At 39.8% G+C, this 12878-nt stretch overlaps 1 protein-coding gene across 1 annotated transcript; it reads left to right on the forward strand.

Moving 5' to 3' along the window:
• Window positions 1-2483: 2483 nt before the first annotated feature.
• Window positions 2484-12863, forward strand: LOC135532523 (zinc finger protein OZF-like). Its single transcript, XM_064960004.1, has 2 exons — window positions 2484-3039; window positions 9920-12863. Exons 1-2 carry the CDS (start codon window positions 2709-2711, stop codon window positions 11056-11058), a joined length of 1470 nt encoding a protein of 489 aa, XP_064816076.1. The 5' UTR covers window positions 2484-2708; the 3' UTR covers window positions 11059-12863.
• The last annotated feature ends 15 nt before the right edge of the window (window positions 12864-12878 follow it).

Genomic DNA, 12878 nt, shown 5'->3' on the forward strand with positions numbered 1-12878 from the left:
ACGATCACAATAACTTTGATAGACATTTCAACTGTTTTTTTGTTAGTATATTACAGGGCAGATTAATGTAGAATTGCTGTGGGAGTGCTATTTATATCCCGTCACTACTGATCATTCATCCATACTGTGTGTGTCCCATCATTACAGCTTTGGAAATAAATTAACTATCCATCCATTGCACCTTCCTGTGTTGACTCACTGACTTGAGAGACCAGGAAGGTCACACTCGCTCGATAGGTTGATATCGAGCTCAAGCTTCACCTCATATGAACTGTGTGGTTGTGTTATCTACTGGGAACGCGTTCGCACGGTAGGCTCTGGGGCTTTCTTGCCGTGGGATCAAAACGACAGAGGAAATAAAACTGCTTGCTCCTTTTTGTTTTGTCAACATTTCAATGGGGATGTTATGTTTCATAGCGGAGGTACGAGGCATGCCTTGAAAGCAGTAAACTTCAAAGCAGTGTGCTGATGCCTGTATCACTTTATCAGCAGCATGTCATCAATGACGTCGTTTCATCGAACAACCACCTGATTGGCACTACATTGTTTGTTTGCTTGTTTGACTCTGTAGGCGACTGCCAACTGACTGATCTTCAAATCACCTTACATCATAAATAACGACTCATTATTATTTAAGCAGTGTGTCCCTTTATCAGCATTGATCAATGACTTTTGAAGATTAATTTTCTCCCATCATTCTCTATGTCTCTGATCTTTTGATCTGCAAACACGTTCAGGTTTTGTTAGTTTGGTTCAAAATGGTCTCGGTGCTGGTTGGCTTTTTTTGTTGTTGATACAATTGTCTGGAAAGAGCCAATGCTTCAGGAAGCTTTTAGTAGTTGGTCTCGCTGACCATAACCGTACTGGTTGGCGACACTGGTTAGGCTAATAGCTAGTTGGCTAAATAGCTAACGTTAGCTGTTTGGCTAAGATAACTGCATATAGCTAATATTATTATATTAGCTAATATTATTTGATATTTGGTTAGATGGCATTATGTATTTTCAAAACTGTGGGTTTATTTTAATAACGCAAGTCATGAGCGCAAATTATTGGTTTATTGGTTTAATTTAAAGTTATACATTTTAAATTATTTATGTTGTATTTTACATTATAGGGACTAGGCTGGTCATGCATATTACTTCACACCTGACTTTGGCATTCTTCTGAATTCTGATTGGTTTAATGTAATAACTCCAAACATAGAACTGTGAGGGGTTACGATGCATTGGAAATGTTTTAATATTTTATTTGAGATTTTATAAACAATACAAAACATACACATACAAACATGAACTACATCACACCTGCCCAGACCCACGAGAACACACCCCCATCTCCATTAACTCCATCACACCTGCCAAGACCCACGAGAACACACCCCCGTCTCCCGTATCAGCACCATTTTATTTCTCTACGTCCACTCACTTTAACCCCAAGAAAGAAGACTCTCTGGATTGATCACTGGAGTCAGATGTGAAGGAGAAGGTTGATCATCAGGAGTCAGATGTGAAGGAGGAGGTTGATCATCAGCAGTCAGGTGTGAAGGAGGAGGTTGATCATATACCTATACTAAAAATACTATACATTCCTCTATTTGACAACCCTATGTTTTGGCGCAGCACTTAGCTAAAACCATTCTTTTGTTTGTGTTATCTAGGATCAGCAGACGATGTGTCTCCTCAGTTTCTAGCGTCTCTACGTCCTACAAATATGTGAACTATGTCTATTGGTCATCAGTTAGTCATTTGACTGACCCCCTCCTTTGTATATCCCTCTGGCCTTGGTATGTCCAGCTATTCTGTCACCTATGTGTCCTTCTCTTCATGTAGTCTGGTTTTAATGTTCAGCTATTCTGTACATCTTATGCATTTGTCTATGTGTTATATTTGCTCCCACAGTTGAAATTAAGTGTAATGTGATGAAATACTCCACCTATCCTGTGTTTATCAGATCAATGCAGATGAAGGGCATTAGATGTTGAGATGAACCAGTGTTAGAGTATTTACATGATGCATAGGAAGTGTAGTGTAGTGTTTAAAAAATATATATTTCTGTATATATGAATTAACTAGTTAAATCCTGTTTGTAGTCTTAATTACAATGTGTAACCATTAATGTCCCAGGACCAAGATTGGTAAACACTGTTGAAGTGTAGAATTGTAATACATACAAGCAGACACAGCGTCATTCAAATTCATTCCGTGTGCTGAACCGATAGGACGTTTAAGATGCGATGGAACGGTTGACGAAAAAAAAAAATAACAGAAAAAATATATTGACTGATATTGATTTATTTAGGTGGGGATAATTAATATTTTAGCACAAGCGTCGTCTCTGATTCCTACCCTTTAACTTTTTGTCTGAAAATTCAATAAACATTTTACTCAACTGCGTTACCCACTCCAGTCAGCAGATGGTGGTCTGGGAATTTATGGTTATGCTGTTGGTGTGACGTATAATCTAGTGGACGGAACGCTTCTTTCATCAGCAGCAACAGTGAGTCAGCCACCTCGGTAGCTTGCTAGACAAACTAGCCGAACCAATAAAGCTCTTTAGACGCTTTCGTGTATATGAGCCACTGTGTTTTAAACCCATTTCTGTCGTCTAGTTAGTTATCCGATGTAATTTCATATTTACGGCGTTGTTGTTATTATTCAGCTAGCGGGGTGGTTAAGTTAGCATTAGCCTAGCTAACATCCCCGACCATGCGGTCACTAAGCTACTCTCCTTCTAATGAAGAGAAGGATATCACAGTAAAACAAGAAGTAGAGAGTGGGGCCTTTGCTGTGAAAGAAGAGGATGACGCGTTCAGGGTGAAAGAGGAGGAGGATGTTACAGTGAAAGGAGAGGATGTAGTTTATGGCGTGAAAGAGGAGGGGGAGGAGATGACTGTTACGTCGAAAAAGGAGGAGGGAGAAGAGGAGGAACCTGGATATCTGGGCCCGTTTTCCCAAACGCATCTTGAGGCATCCAATGGTTCTAACGAAGAATTTAGCCATAAGATGGTTTTGAGAAACCATTCCCTGATTAACACTGGTAAGTACTGTCTTAACAACAGAGGCACAAACTCTGCAGTTGAACTGTTGTTTGGCGGAAATCTCCAATGCTACATCCATATTGTGACCTTTAAATTATTTATTTACAGCCATTGATTCTTGAAGAATATAACACATGCCTCATGAGCTTAGTTCAACTGTTGTACCCCATCAGAACTCCAAATAAGTTTTTTTACTATAATGTTTAGAAACAATGAAAATCAACACTGTATAGCAGTTAAGAACAAATTCTTATTTTCAATAATGGACTAGGAACTGTGGGTTAATTGCCTGTTTAGGGGCAGAACGACAAATTTGTACCATGTCAGCTCGGGCATGTGAAGTTGCAACCTTCCGGTTACTAGTCCAACACTCTAACCACTAGGCTGCCTCAACATAGTTAAAACTATAATGTTGATATCATGGATGGTCAGTCCTTGCATCCATAGATCAGTCTGTAGTTACATTTTTCCAAACCCATAATCATTTTATTACCAAAATAGTGGTGGAATGACAGATTTGTTATTGTTTGAACTGCAGATTGCTGGGTTGTGTGGGGTTTTTCAAAAGCAACAAAATGGCTGCCCAGAGACTTGGTTAACAGCTGAGGGATGGGGGAAGGAGAAGTGTAACCACTCTCAAATTCATAGAGAACGATATTGTAGAAACCTTAACCCAACAACTAGCGACCTCATCAAGAAGTTCAGACATCCAACAGTTATAAGGTGTTGATTTGACTGTCCCTGGGCCCAGGTTTGAGTTCAGCTCAGGGCTACCCCCTGAATTCAATACACTATGAATACAACGACTGGCCATCCATGAGATCATAATGATAATTTAACCAGGTTTCTAGGCTATATAGTATATTCTAGAATTCATCCATGTCATCAAAATGATAGTTTAACCAGGTTTCTAGGCTATATAGTATATTCTAGAATTCATCCATGATGTCATAATGATAGTTTAACCCGGTTTCTAGGATATATAGTATATTCTAGAATTCACCCATGATGTCATAATGATAGTTTAACCAGGTTTCTAGGATATACAGTGTGGGGGAGAAAGTATTTAGTCAGCCACCAATTGTGCAAGTTCTCCCACTTAAAAAGATGAGAGGTTGAAGTGTACCTATGATGAAAATTACAGGCCTCTCATCTTTTTAAGTGGGAGAACTTGCACAATTGGTGGCTGACTAAATACTTTTTGCCCCACAGTATGTCATGCAACAACAACCAAAGTGCTTCTTCGTTCATTACAGGTATATTTGTTGTTAGGTGAAGTTGTGGGCCAATTTGGCAAACAGTGTACAAACCCTCATTGTCAGGTTGATGGAAAAGCCAAAAAGCATTTTACTGGTTGAAGTGTTTTTTGATTTGTGATGATGACACAAACATGATTTTAAGCAGGACATTCAATCGATCCTTACAATTAACATCCAAAGTAGTGTGAAATGCTCTCATAAGCAACCTGGAAATGGAGGTTACTTCCCTGAGTTTTTTCACATTCAGAATACATTGTGAAAAACTAAAATTTTTGCTCCTGGCAGATATACTACATCCATAACTAGTGGTTTCCTCATTAGCAGATATACTACATCCATAACTAGTGGTTTCCTCATTACCAGATATACTATATCCATAACTAGTGGTTTCCTCATTACCAGATATACTACATCCATAACTAGTGGTTTCCTCATTACCAGATATACTACATCCATAACTAGTGGTTTCCTCATTACCAGATATACTACATCCATAACTAGTGGTTTCCTCATTACCAGTGTCACGGTGCTGACATTTGCCTTATACCTTATTCTATTGGTTATTATGCTCGTCAGCTAGTAGTCACTTGGAAACTAGTATTGGTATATGTTTTGACTCTCTTAAAGATATATTATTGTCCACACAATGAAATATTCTTTAGTGCAATCACTTTAACCTATAACCAGGGTCACTTTCTGTTCAGTGAGAGTGTCAAAGGCGTTTGCTCTCCAGATCGTTAACCTCTTGAATCTAGGGGCGCTATTTCATTATTGGATAAAAAAACGTGCCCGTTTTAAGCGCGATATTTTGTCACAAAAAGATGCTTGACTATGCATATAATTGACAGCTTTGGAAAGAAAACACTCTGACGTTTCCAAAACTGCAAAGATATTATCTGTGAGTGCCCCAGAACTGATGCTACAAGCGAAACCAAGATGAAACTTCAAACAGGAAATGAGCAGGATTTTTGAGGCTCTGTTTTTCATTGTCTCCTTATATGGCTGTGAATGCGCAAGGAATGAGCCTGCCCGATCTATCGTTTCCCCAAGGTGTCTGCAGCATTGTGACGTATTTGTAGGCATATCATTGGAAGATTGACCATAAGAGACCACATTTACCAGGTGTCCGCCCGGTGTGCGCCGAAATTGGTGCGCAATCCTCAGCTGCAAGTATTTTTCCATGGGATTCAGAGAAGAAAGCAGGCTTCCACGGACGATATATCAATGAAGAGATATGTGAAAAACACCTTGAGGATCGATTCTAAACAGCGTTTGCCGTGTTTCAGTCGATATTATGGAGTTAATTTGGAAAAAAGTTTGCCGTTTTGATGACTGCATTTTCGTTTTTTTTGGTACCCAAACGTGATGTACACAATGGAGCGATTTCTCCTACACAAAGAATCTTTCAGGAAAAACTGAACATTTGCTATGTAACTGAGTCTCCTCATTGAAAACATCCGAAGTTCTTCAAAGGTAAATTATTTTATTTGAATCCTTTTCTGTTTTTTGTGCAAATGTTGCCCGCTAAATGCTACGCTAAATGCTAATGAGCTTGAGGCTATAACTGGATACAGGTTTTTTTCATAGCCAAACGTGAACAAAATGGAGCGATTTGTCCTACACAAATAATATTTTTTGAAAAACTGAACATTTGCTATCTGAGAGTCTCCTCATTGAAAACATCTGAAGTTCTTCAAAGGTAAATGATTTTATTTGAATGATTTTCTTGTTTTTTGTGAAAATGTTGCTGGCTGAATTCTAGGCTTATAGCTATGCTAGCTATCAATACTCTTACACAAATGCTTGTTTAGCTATGGTTGAAAAGCATATTTTGAAAATCTGAGATGACAGTGTTGTTAACAAAAGTCTAAGCTTGAGAGCAAATATATTTATTTCATTTCATTTGCGATTTTCATGAATAGTTAACGTTGCGTTATGCAAATGAGCTTGAAGCTATAAATAGGATCCCGGATCCGGGATTGCTCGACACAAGAAGTTAATCTAGCCTAGTTGTCAAAGTTTCAAGCTTTTATTAACTTTTTGGATATAGGGGGGCGCTATTTTAATTTTTGGATGAAAAACATTCCCGTTTTAAACAAGATATTTTGTCACGAAAAGATGCTCGACTATGCATATAATTGACAACTTTGGAAAGAAAACACTCTGACGTTTCCAAAACTGCAAAGATATTGTCTGTGAGTGCCACAGAACTGTAGTTACAGAAAAGACCCAAATAAAAATCCAATCAGGAAGTGCCGCATTTTTTGAAACCGCCTCATGCCAATGACTCCTTATATATGGCTGTGAAGGAGCTAGGAGTCAGCTTACGTTTTCCACTTTTTCCTCAAGGTGTCTGCAGCATTGTGACGTATTTGTCGGCATATCATTGGAAGATTGACCATAAGAGACTACATCTACCAGGTGGTCGCTTGGTGTCCTCCGTCGCAATTATTGCGTCATCTCCAGCTGCATTATTTTTCTGTTTACTTCTGATGAGAAGCCAACTGCCACCACTGATAGATTATCGAATAGATATGTGAAAAACACCTTGAGGATTGATTCTAAACAACGTTTGCCATGTTTCTGTCGATATTATGGAGCTAATTTGGAAAAAAGTTTGGTGTTGAAAGTGACTGCATTTTCCTGTCTTTTTCATTTTCTTTTTCATCAAACGTGATGAACAAAACGGAGCTATTTCGTCTACACAAAAAAAATGAACATTTGCTATCAAACTAAGAATCTCGTCATTGAAACATCCGAAGTTCTTCAAAGGTAAATGATTTTATTTGAATGCTTTTCTTGTTTTTGTGAAAATGTTGCCTGCTTAATGCTATGCTAGGCTATCAATACTCTTACACAAATGCTTGTGTAGCTTTGGTTGAAAAGCATATTTTGAAAATCTGAGATGACAGTGTTGTTAACAAAAGGTGAAGCTTGTGTTGGAATATATTTATTTCATTTGCGATTTTCATGAATAGGAAACGTTCCGTTATGGTAATGAGCTTGAGACTATGATTTTCTCCCGGATACGGGATTGCTCGCCGCTAGAGGTTAAGTCACTCTGTTTTTTGTCTTATACACGTTATTACAATTCAATGGTTCTACAGTTTCAATGGTTCTACATCAATAATGCTCAATCAATCCTTAATGCTTTAAGCTATGCCAGATAATATTGCAAAACTTTAAATGCGTTAACACTTCTGACAATATTGACTAAATAGCGAAAATAGTTCAATTACCTTAAATGCTCAGCCCCCTGGTCACTTTCCTGTAATTGGTATTCTCACAGCACTAACACTAGATTCCGAATTCCAATATCTTAATACACTTCCAACTCTGTGTATGGACTCAATATATTGTAACCGGTACTTGGCTGTGTCCTTGTATTGCTAATCACATCTGTACCTGATGTCTCACTGTGTGACTGCCGCTTTGTCTGTGATCAAGAGGTGTCTAGACCCCTGTGTTTCGTAGACTCAGTTTCGGGTTCACAAAGTTCAACCAAGTAGCTTCATATAGTGATCCAATAAGTACTTAGGCAAAATTATCCAGTTCTCAAATATTGTTCTAGTCCAACAAAAAGCATATATCCTAATACTATTCACTTCCAACTCTGTGTATAGACTCAATATATTGTAACTGGTACTTGGCTGTTTCCTTGTATTGCTAATCACATCTGTACTTGATGTCTCACTGTTTGACTGCCGCTTTGTCTGTGATCAAGAGGTGTCAAGACCCCTGTGTTTCAAATATGGTTCTAGTCTGACAAAAAGCGTATAGTGCAATAGTAAACATTTAAATTTACCTATGATGATTCTCCATATGAAGTCTGTCTCATATGTCAGTGAGGATCATGCCTCTCTTATGATCTCTGTTCTCTTTATATACCTTTTTACAGGGGAAGTTCGCAAGTTTCTGGAGCTGTGGCTAAACCACACTTTCACACTGACACTGCCCTGCTGCTTGCACCGGCCGCTTACTCGGGGATTGTAGATTGCTTACACTGAGTGCTTACACTGGGACTGTAGATTGCTTACACTGAGTGCTTTCTCGGGGACTGTAGATTGCTTACACTGAGTGCTTACTCGGGGACTGTAGATTGCTTTCACTGATCGCTTACACTGGGACGGGAGATTGCTTATTGCGTCATCTTAGACCTGTGTCTAAATGGAAGCTTCTTATTCTAAATCTAGGTCATGCACTACTAACTCCCATTCTGCTGCTTCCGTGTTACTGTTGGCAGATTCTACTTACTGATACCAGCTGGTTGTTTCTACCACTTGAGGCGGCGTAGGTGGCATGTCAAGCGTCAGCTGGGAGAAGTCTATGATAGGTATCTCCTCTGCTTCCCCTTGTTGTCCAGTTTCTGCAGGTGTGGTCCATGTTTCCATGAGGTCCCGTGAATGCCCTGTGTTGCTGTACCCATTGCTTGATGGAGTGGGCAGATTATTTTCATCTCTTGTCACACCAGATATACGACATCCATAACTGGTGGTTTCCTCATTAGCATGGAGGAGTTTATGCAATCAAATTGCCCTCGTGCCGCAATTTTAGAAAACACAAAGGGGCCTGTATTGTAGACCAAAAGTCTTCTACCACACTGCTTAGAGCACATATGTCAAGTCAAACATGAAGAACTTTTTTACGGCCCCTGGGATGATCTTGATTTATTATTAGATGCCCGCAGACCGCAGCAAGCCGGCAGCCCGCAGATCTTTTACAAAATACTGACATTTCCTTGCTCATTTTAAGAGCAATAGGCTGCTTCATTTAATATTTATTACAGACATCAGCATCACAGTAAAATTAACTTTCAGATACCCATCAAAAATGGCAATGCGGAAGGTGGACACTGAGAACCGGGGTTTCAAACAAGGTGGGAGTCGGGTATATGTTCACGGAGGTAGCTGGAAAACCTGTGTGTCTTCTGTGGAGAAAGTGTGGCGGTACTGTTGTATAATCACGACATTAGAAACGAAACACGCGGACAAAAACAAGAATATGGACATGGAACAAAGGCTACAAAAGGCAGAGGAATTAAAACGAGGCCTCAAATCTTTTCAGTAAATTTAGCCCACTTTTCTAAAATAGAAAATATGCTACTGATGGTGCCTTGAAGAGTTTCTTTCATTTAATGTTCATGTTATGGGGATTTTTATATAAAGGAAATTTGTCTTTTGTGTCTGTTGAAAATTAAAGATTACTGACAGAGCCATAAGAAAATATTGCTTTATTTATCTGATCATATTGGAATATATTTGTTAGGTTTTCAGTAGGTTCAATTAGGTTCACTAGACTAGGTCATTTAAAAAAATTTCAATGAACATTCGAACAGTCCTGTCGGATCTAAATTTGGGTCCATTTGACTTTGACACCCCTGGCTTAGAGTTTCAACAACATGAATAACTTATTTCTAGTCTACAATCTTAGATGTTACTACTAATGTGAAAACAAGACAAAATATATGACTTCTTGCTCATTTTAAGACAATAATTTTAACATTCATTACAGACATCAATTGTTGTACAACATCATGGCTATGCTGTTGGCATCAAATTTTACACTGGATTACCGCTGTTGTGGGCCTTTAATCATCTGTCTGACTTTGTTGTTCACACAGGAGAGAGACGTGACTATCGTGGATCCTCTGCTGAGCCTCAACAACCTCATGATGCTGAGGAGACAGAGAAGAGTCTCTCCAGGTCAGAACACCTCAATAAACACCCGCAGAGACCCACAGGGAAGAGAACCTACTGCTGCTCTGACTGTGGGAAGAGATTCACATCATCAGGCATTAAAATTCATCAGAGAACACACACAGGAGAGAAACGTTATAGCTGTGATCAATGTGGTAGGAGTTTTAGTCGATCTGGAGATCTGACAGTGCACAAGAGAATACACACAGGAGAGAAACCTTATAGCTGTGATCAATGTGGGAAGAGATTTGCTACACCTGGCCACCTGACTCTACACCAGAGAACACACACAGGAGAGAATCCGTATAGCTGTGATCAATGTGGGAAGAGATTTGCAACATCTGGCCACCTGACTCTACACCAGAGAACACACACAGGAGAGAAACCTTATAGCTGTGGTCAATGTGGGAGGAGTTTTAGCCGATCTGGAGATCTGACAGTGCACAAGAGAATACACACAGGAGAGAAACCTTATAGCTGTGATCAGTGTGGGAAGAGATTTACTCAGTCACACAGCCTGATACACCACCAGAGAATACACACAGGAGAGAAACCTTATAGCTGTGATCAATGTGGGAAGAGATTTGTGACACCTGGCCACCTGACTCTACACCAGAGAACACACACAGGAGAGAAACCTTATAGCTGTGGTCAATGTGGGAGGAGTTTTAGTCGATCTGGTTATCTGACAGTGCACAAGAGAATACACACAGGAGAGAAACCTTATAGCTGTGATCAATGTGGGAAGAGATTTGCTACACCTGGCCACCTGACTCTACACCAGAGAACACACACAGGAGAGAAACCTTATAGCTGTGGTCAATGTGGGAGGAGTTTTAGTCAATCTGGAGATCTGACAGTGCACAAGAGAATACACACAGGAGAGAAACCTTTTTGCTGTGATCAGTGTGGGAAGAGATTTACTCAGTCACACAGCCTGATACACCACCAGAGAACACACACAGGAGAGAAATCTTATTGCTGTGATCAATGTGGGAAGAGTTTTGTTCAAGCTTGCCATCTGACTCGACACCAGAGAACCCACAAGATTGAAATCTCATAGCTGTGACCAGAGATAATCTGATAAAAGATCTCTGATCAAATATTAAAAAATACATACATGAAGGAGTTGTTTCATGATTTCAATGAATTAATGTCACAATGTAGAATTTTTTAACATTGTAGTAGGAGTATTGTAATGATTTCACAATGTAGAAGCCTAAACGTGTGCCCACTTATGAATTGATATCAACATGTTATGGATATTAGACTCATGGGGAAAAATCCAGGCTCTGAAATGGAAGAGTACTATTTATGTGATCTAACAAAAATTGACAAACAAAAAAAGACTGGTTCATATCAAATGTATTTATAAAGCCCTTCTTTTATCAGCTGATATCTCAAAATGCTGTACAGAAACCCAGCCTAAAACCCCAAACAACAAGCAATGCAGGTGTAGAAGCACGGTGTATAGGAAAAACTCCCTAGAAAGGCCAAAACCTAGGAAGAAACCTAGAGAAGAACAAGGCTATGAGGGGTGGCCAGCCTTTTTCTGGCTGTGCCGGGTGGAGATTATAACAGAACATGGCCAAGATGTTCATAAATGACCAGCATGGTCAAATAATAATAATCACAGTAGTTGTCGAGGGTGCCTCAGGTCAATACCTCAGGAGTAAATGTCAGTTGGCTTTTCATAGCCGACCATTAAGAGTATCGCTTCCATTCCTGCTGTCTCTAGCGAGTTGAAAACAGCAGGTTTGGGACAGGTAGCACATCCGGTAAACAGGTCAAGGTTCCATAGCCGCAGGCAGAACAGTTGAAACTGGAGCAGCAACACGGCCAGGTGGACTGAGGACAGCAAGGAGTCATCGTGCCAGGTAGTCCTGAGGCCTGGTCCTAGGGCTCAGGTCCTCCAAGAGTGAGAAAGAAAGAATTAGAGAGAGCATACTTAAATTCACACAGGACACCGGATAAGACAGGAGAAGTACTCCAGATATATCAAACTGACCCTAGCCCCCTGACACACAAACTACTGCAGCATAAATACTGGAGGCTGAGACGGGAGGGGTCATGAGACACTGTGGCCCCATCCGATGATACCCCCGGACAGGGCCAAACAGGAAGGATATAACCCCACCCACTTTGCCAAAGCACAGCCCCCACACCACTAGAGGGATATCTTCAACCACCAACTTTTTAAGTTTGTGGGTTTTTCTTTTGTTTGCCTCTTCTTGGGCAGATTTAGTGGGTCTCATGGTGGGTGTCTTTTAGGTCCCATTTGTTGTTACTAGTCAACTTTCAGTGGACACTTAGAGCAAAACTTCAACATTATGTTATTGTACTTTTATTGTATCAAATGGTTGTTTTATGCAACATAATAGAGGGTTCTTGCAACTATTGTGTCTGTTCTACTGAGGATGGGCCTCTGGGAGAAAACACTGACAGGAGATTTACAATGTCTTTTGGGTGATTAAAACCTAGAGACAGTATTCCAGATTATGAGTGAATGTTTCTGTTCTATATGTAACCAGGGAGAGATGACCCCAGGGCCAGACCCTGGTTTCTACACAGAGTACTGTTTTTACAGCAGATACTGTCTGCTGAGAATTATAAGTATCTTTCATACAATTCTTAACCTTGTGACCCGTTCTATACATCTGTTGTTGGTCATGTAGGTTGAAAGGGGTGTATCTTAGCTATAAAAGACCTTTGTACTTTTGTCTCGTGGCTCTCAACGAATCATCTGGGGGTGATTTGTTGACCAGCCAATATTATCGTAGAGCACTCAATTGATTCACTTTATATGTGTGTGCTGTATTGACCTGCTCCCTTATTAATAAGTGAATAAAGATTTAGTTTAAGAATAAATCTGACTTGTGTGAT

The sequence above is a fragment of the Oncorhynchus masou genome, chromosome 5 (genome assembly GCF_036934945.1).
Source record: "Oncorhynchus masou masou isolate Uvic2021 chromosome 5, UVic_Omas_1.1, whole genome shotgun sequence".
Lineage (NCBI taxonomy): Eukaryota > Metazoa > Chordata > Actinopteri > Salmoniformes > Salmonidae > Oncorhynchus > Oncorhynchus masou.

What these genes read in the sequence shown, in the direction of transcription:
- LOC135532523 (XM_064960004.1), top strand. Translation starts at nt 2,709, where the DNA reads ATGCGGTCACTAAGCTACTCTCCTTCTAATGAAGAGAAGGATATCACA. An exon ending in CCATTCCCTGATTAACACTG is followed by an intron (nt 3,040 to 9,919) that starts GTAAGTACTGTC and finishes TTGTTCACACAG; the next exon opens with GAGAGAGACGTGACTATCGT.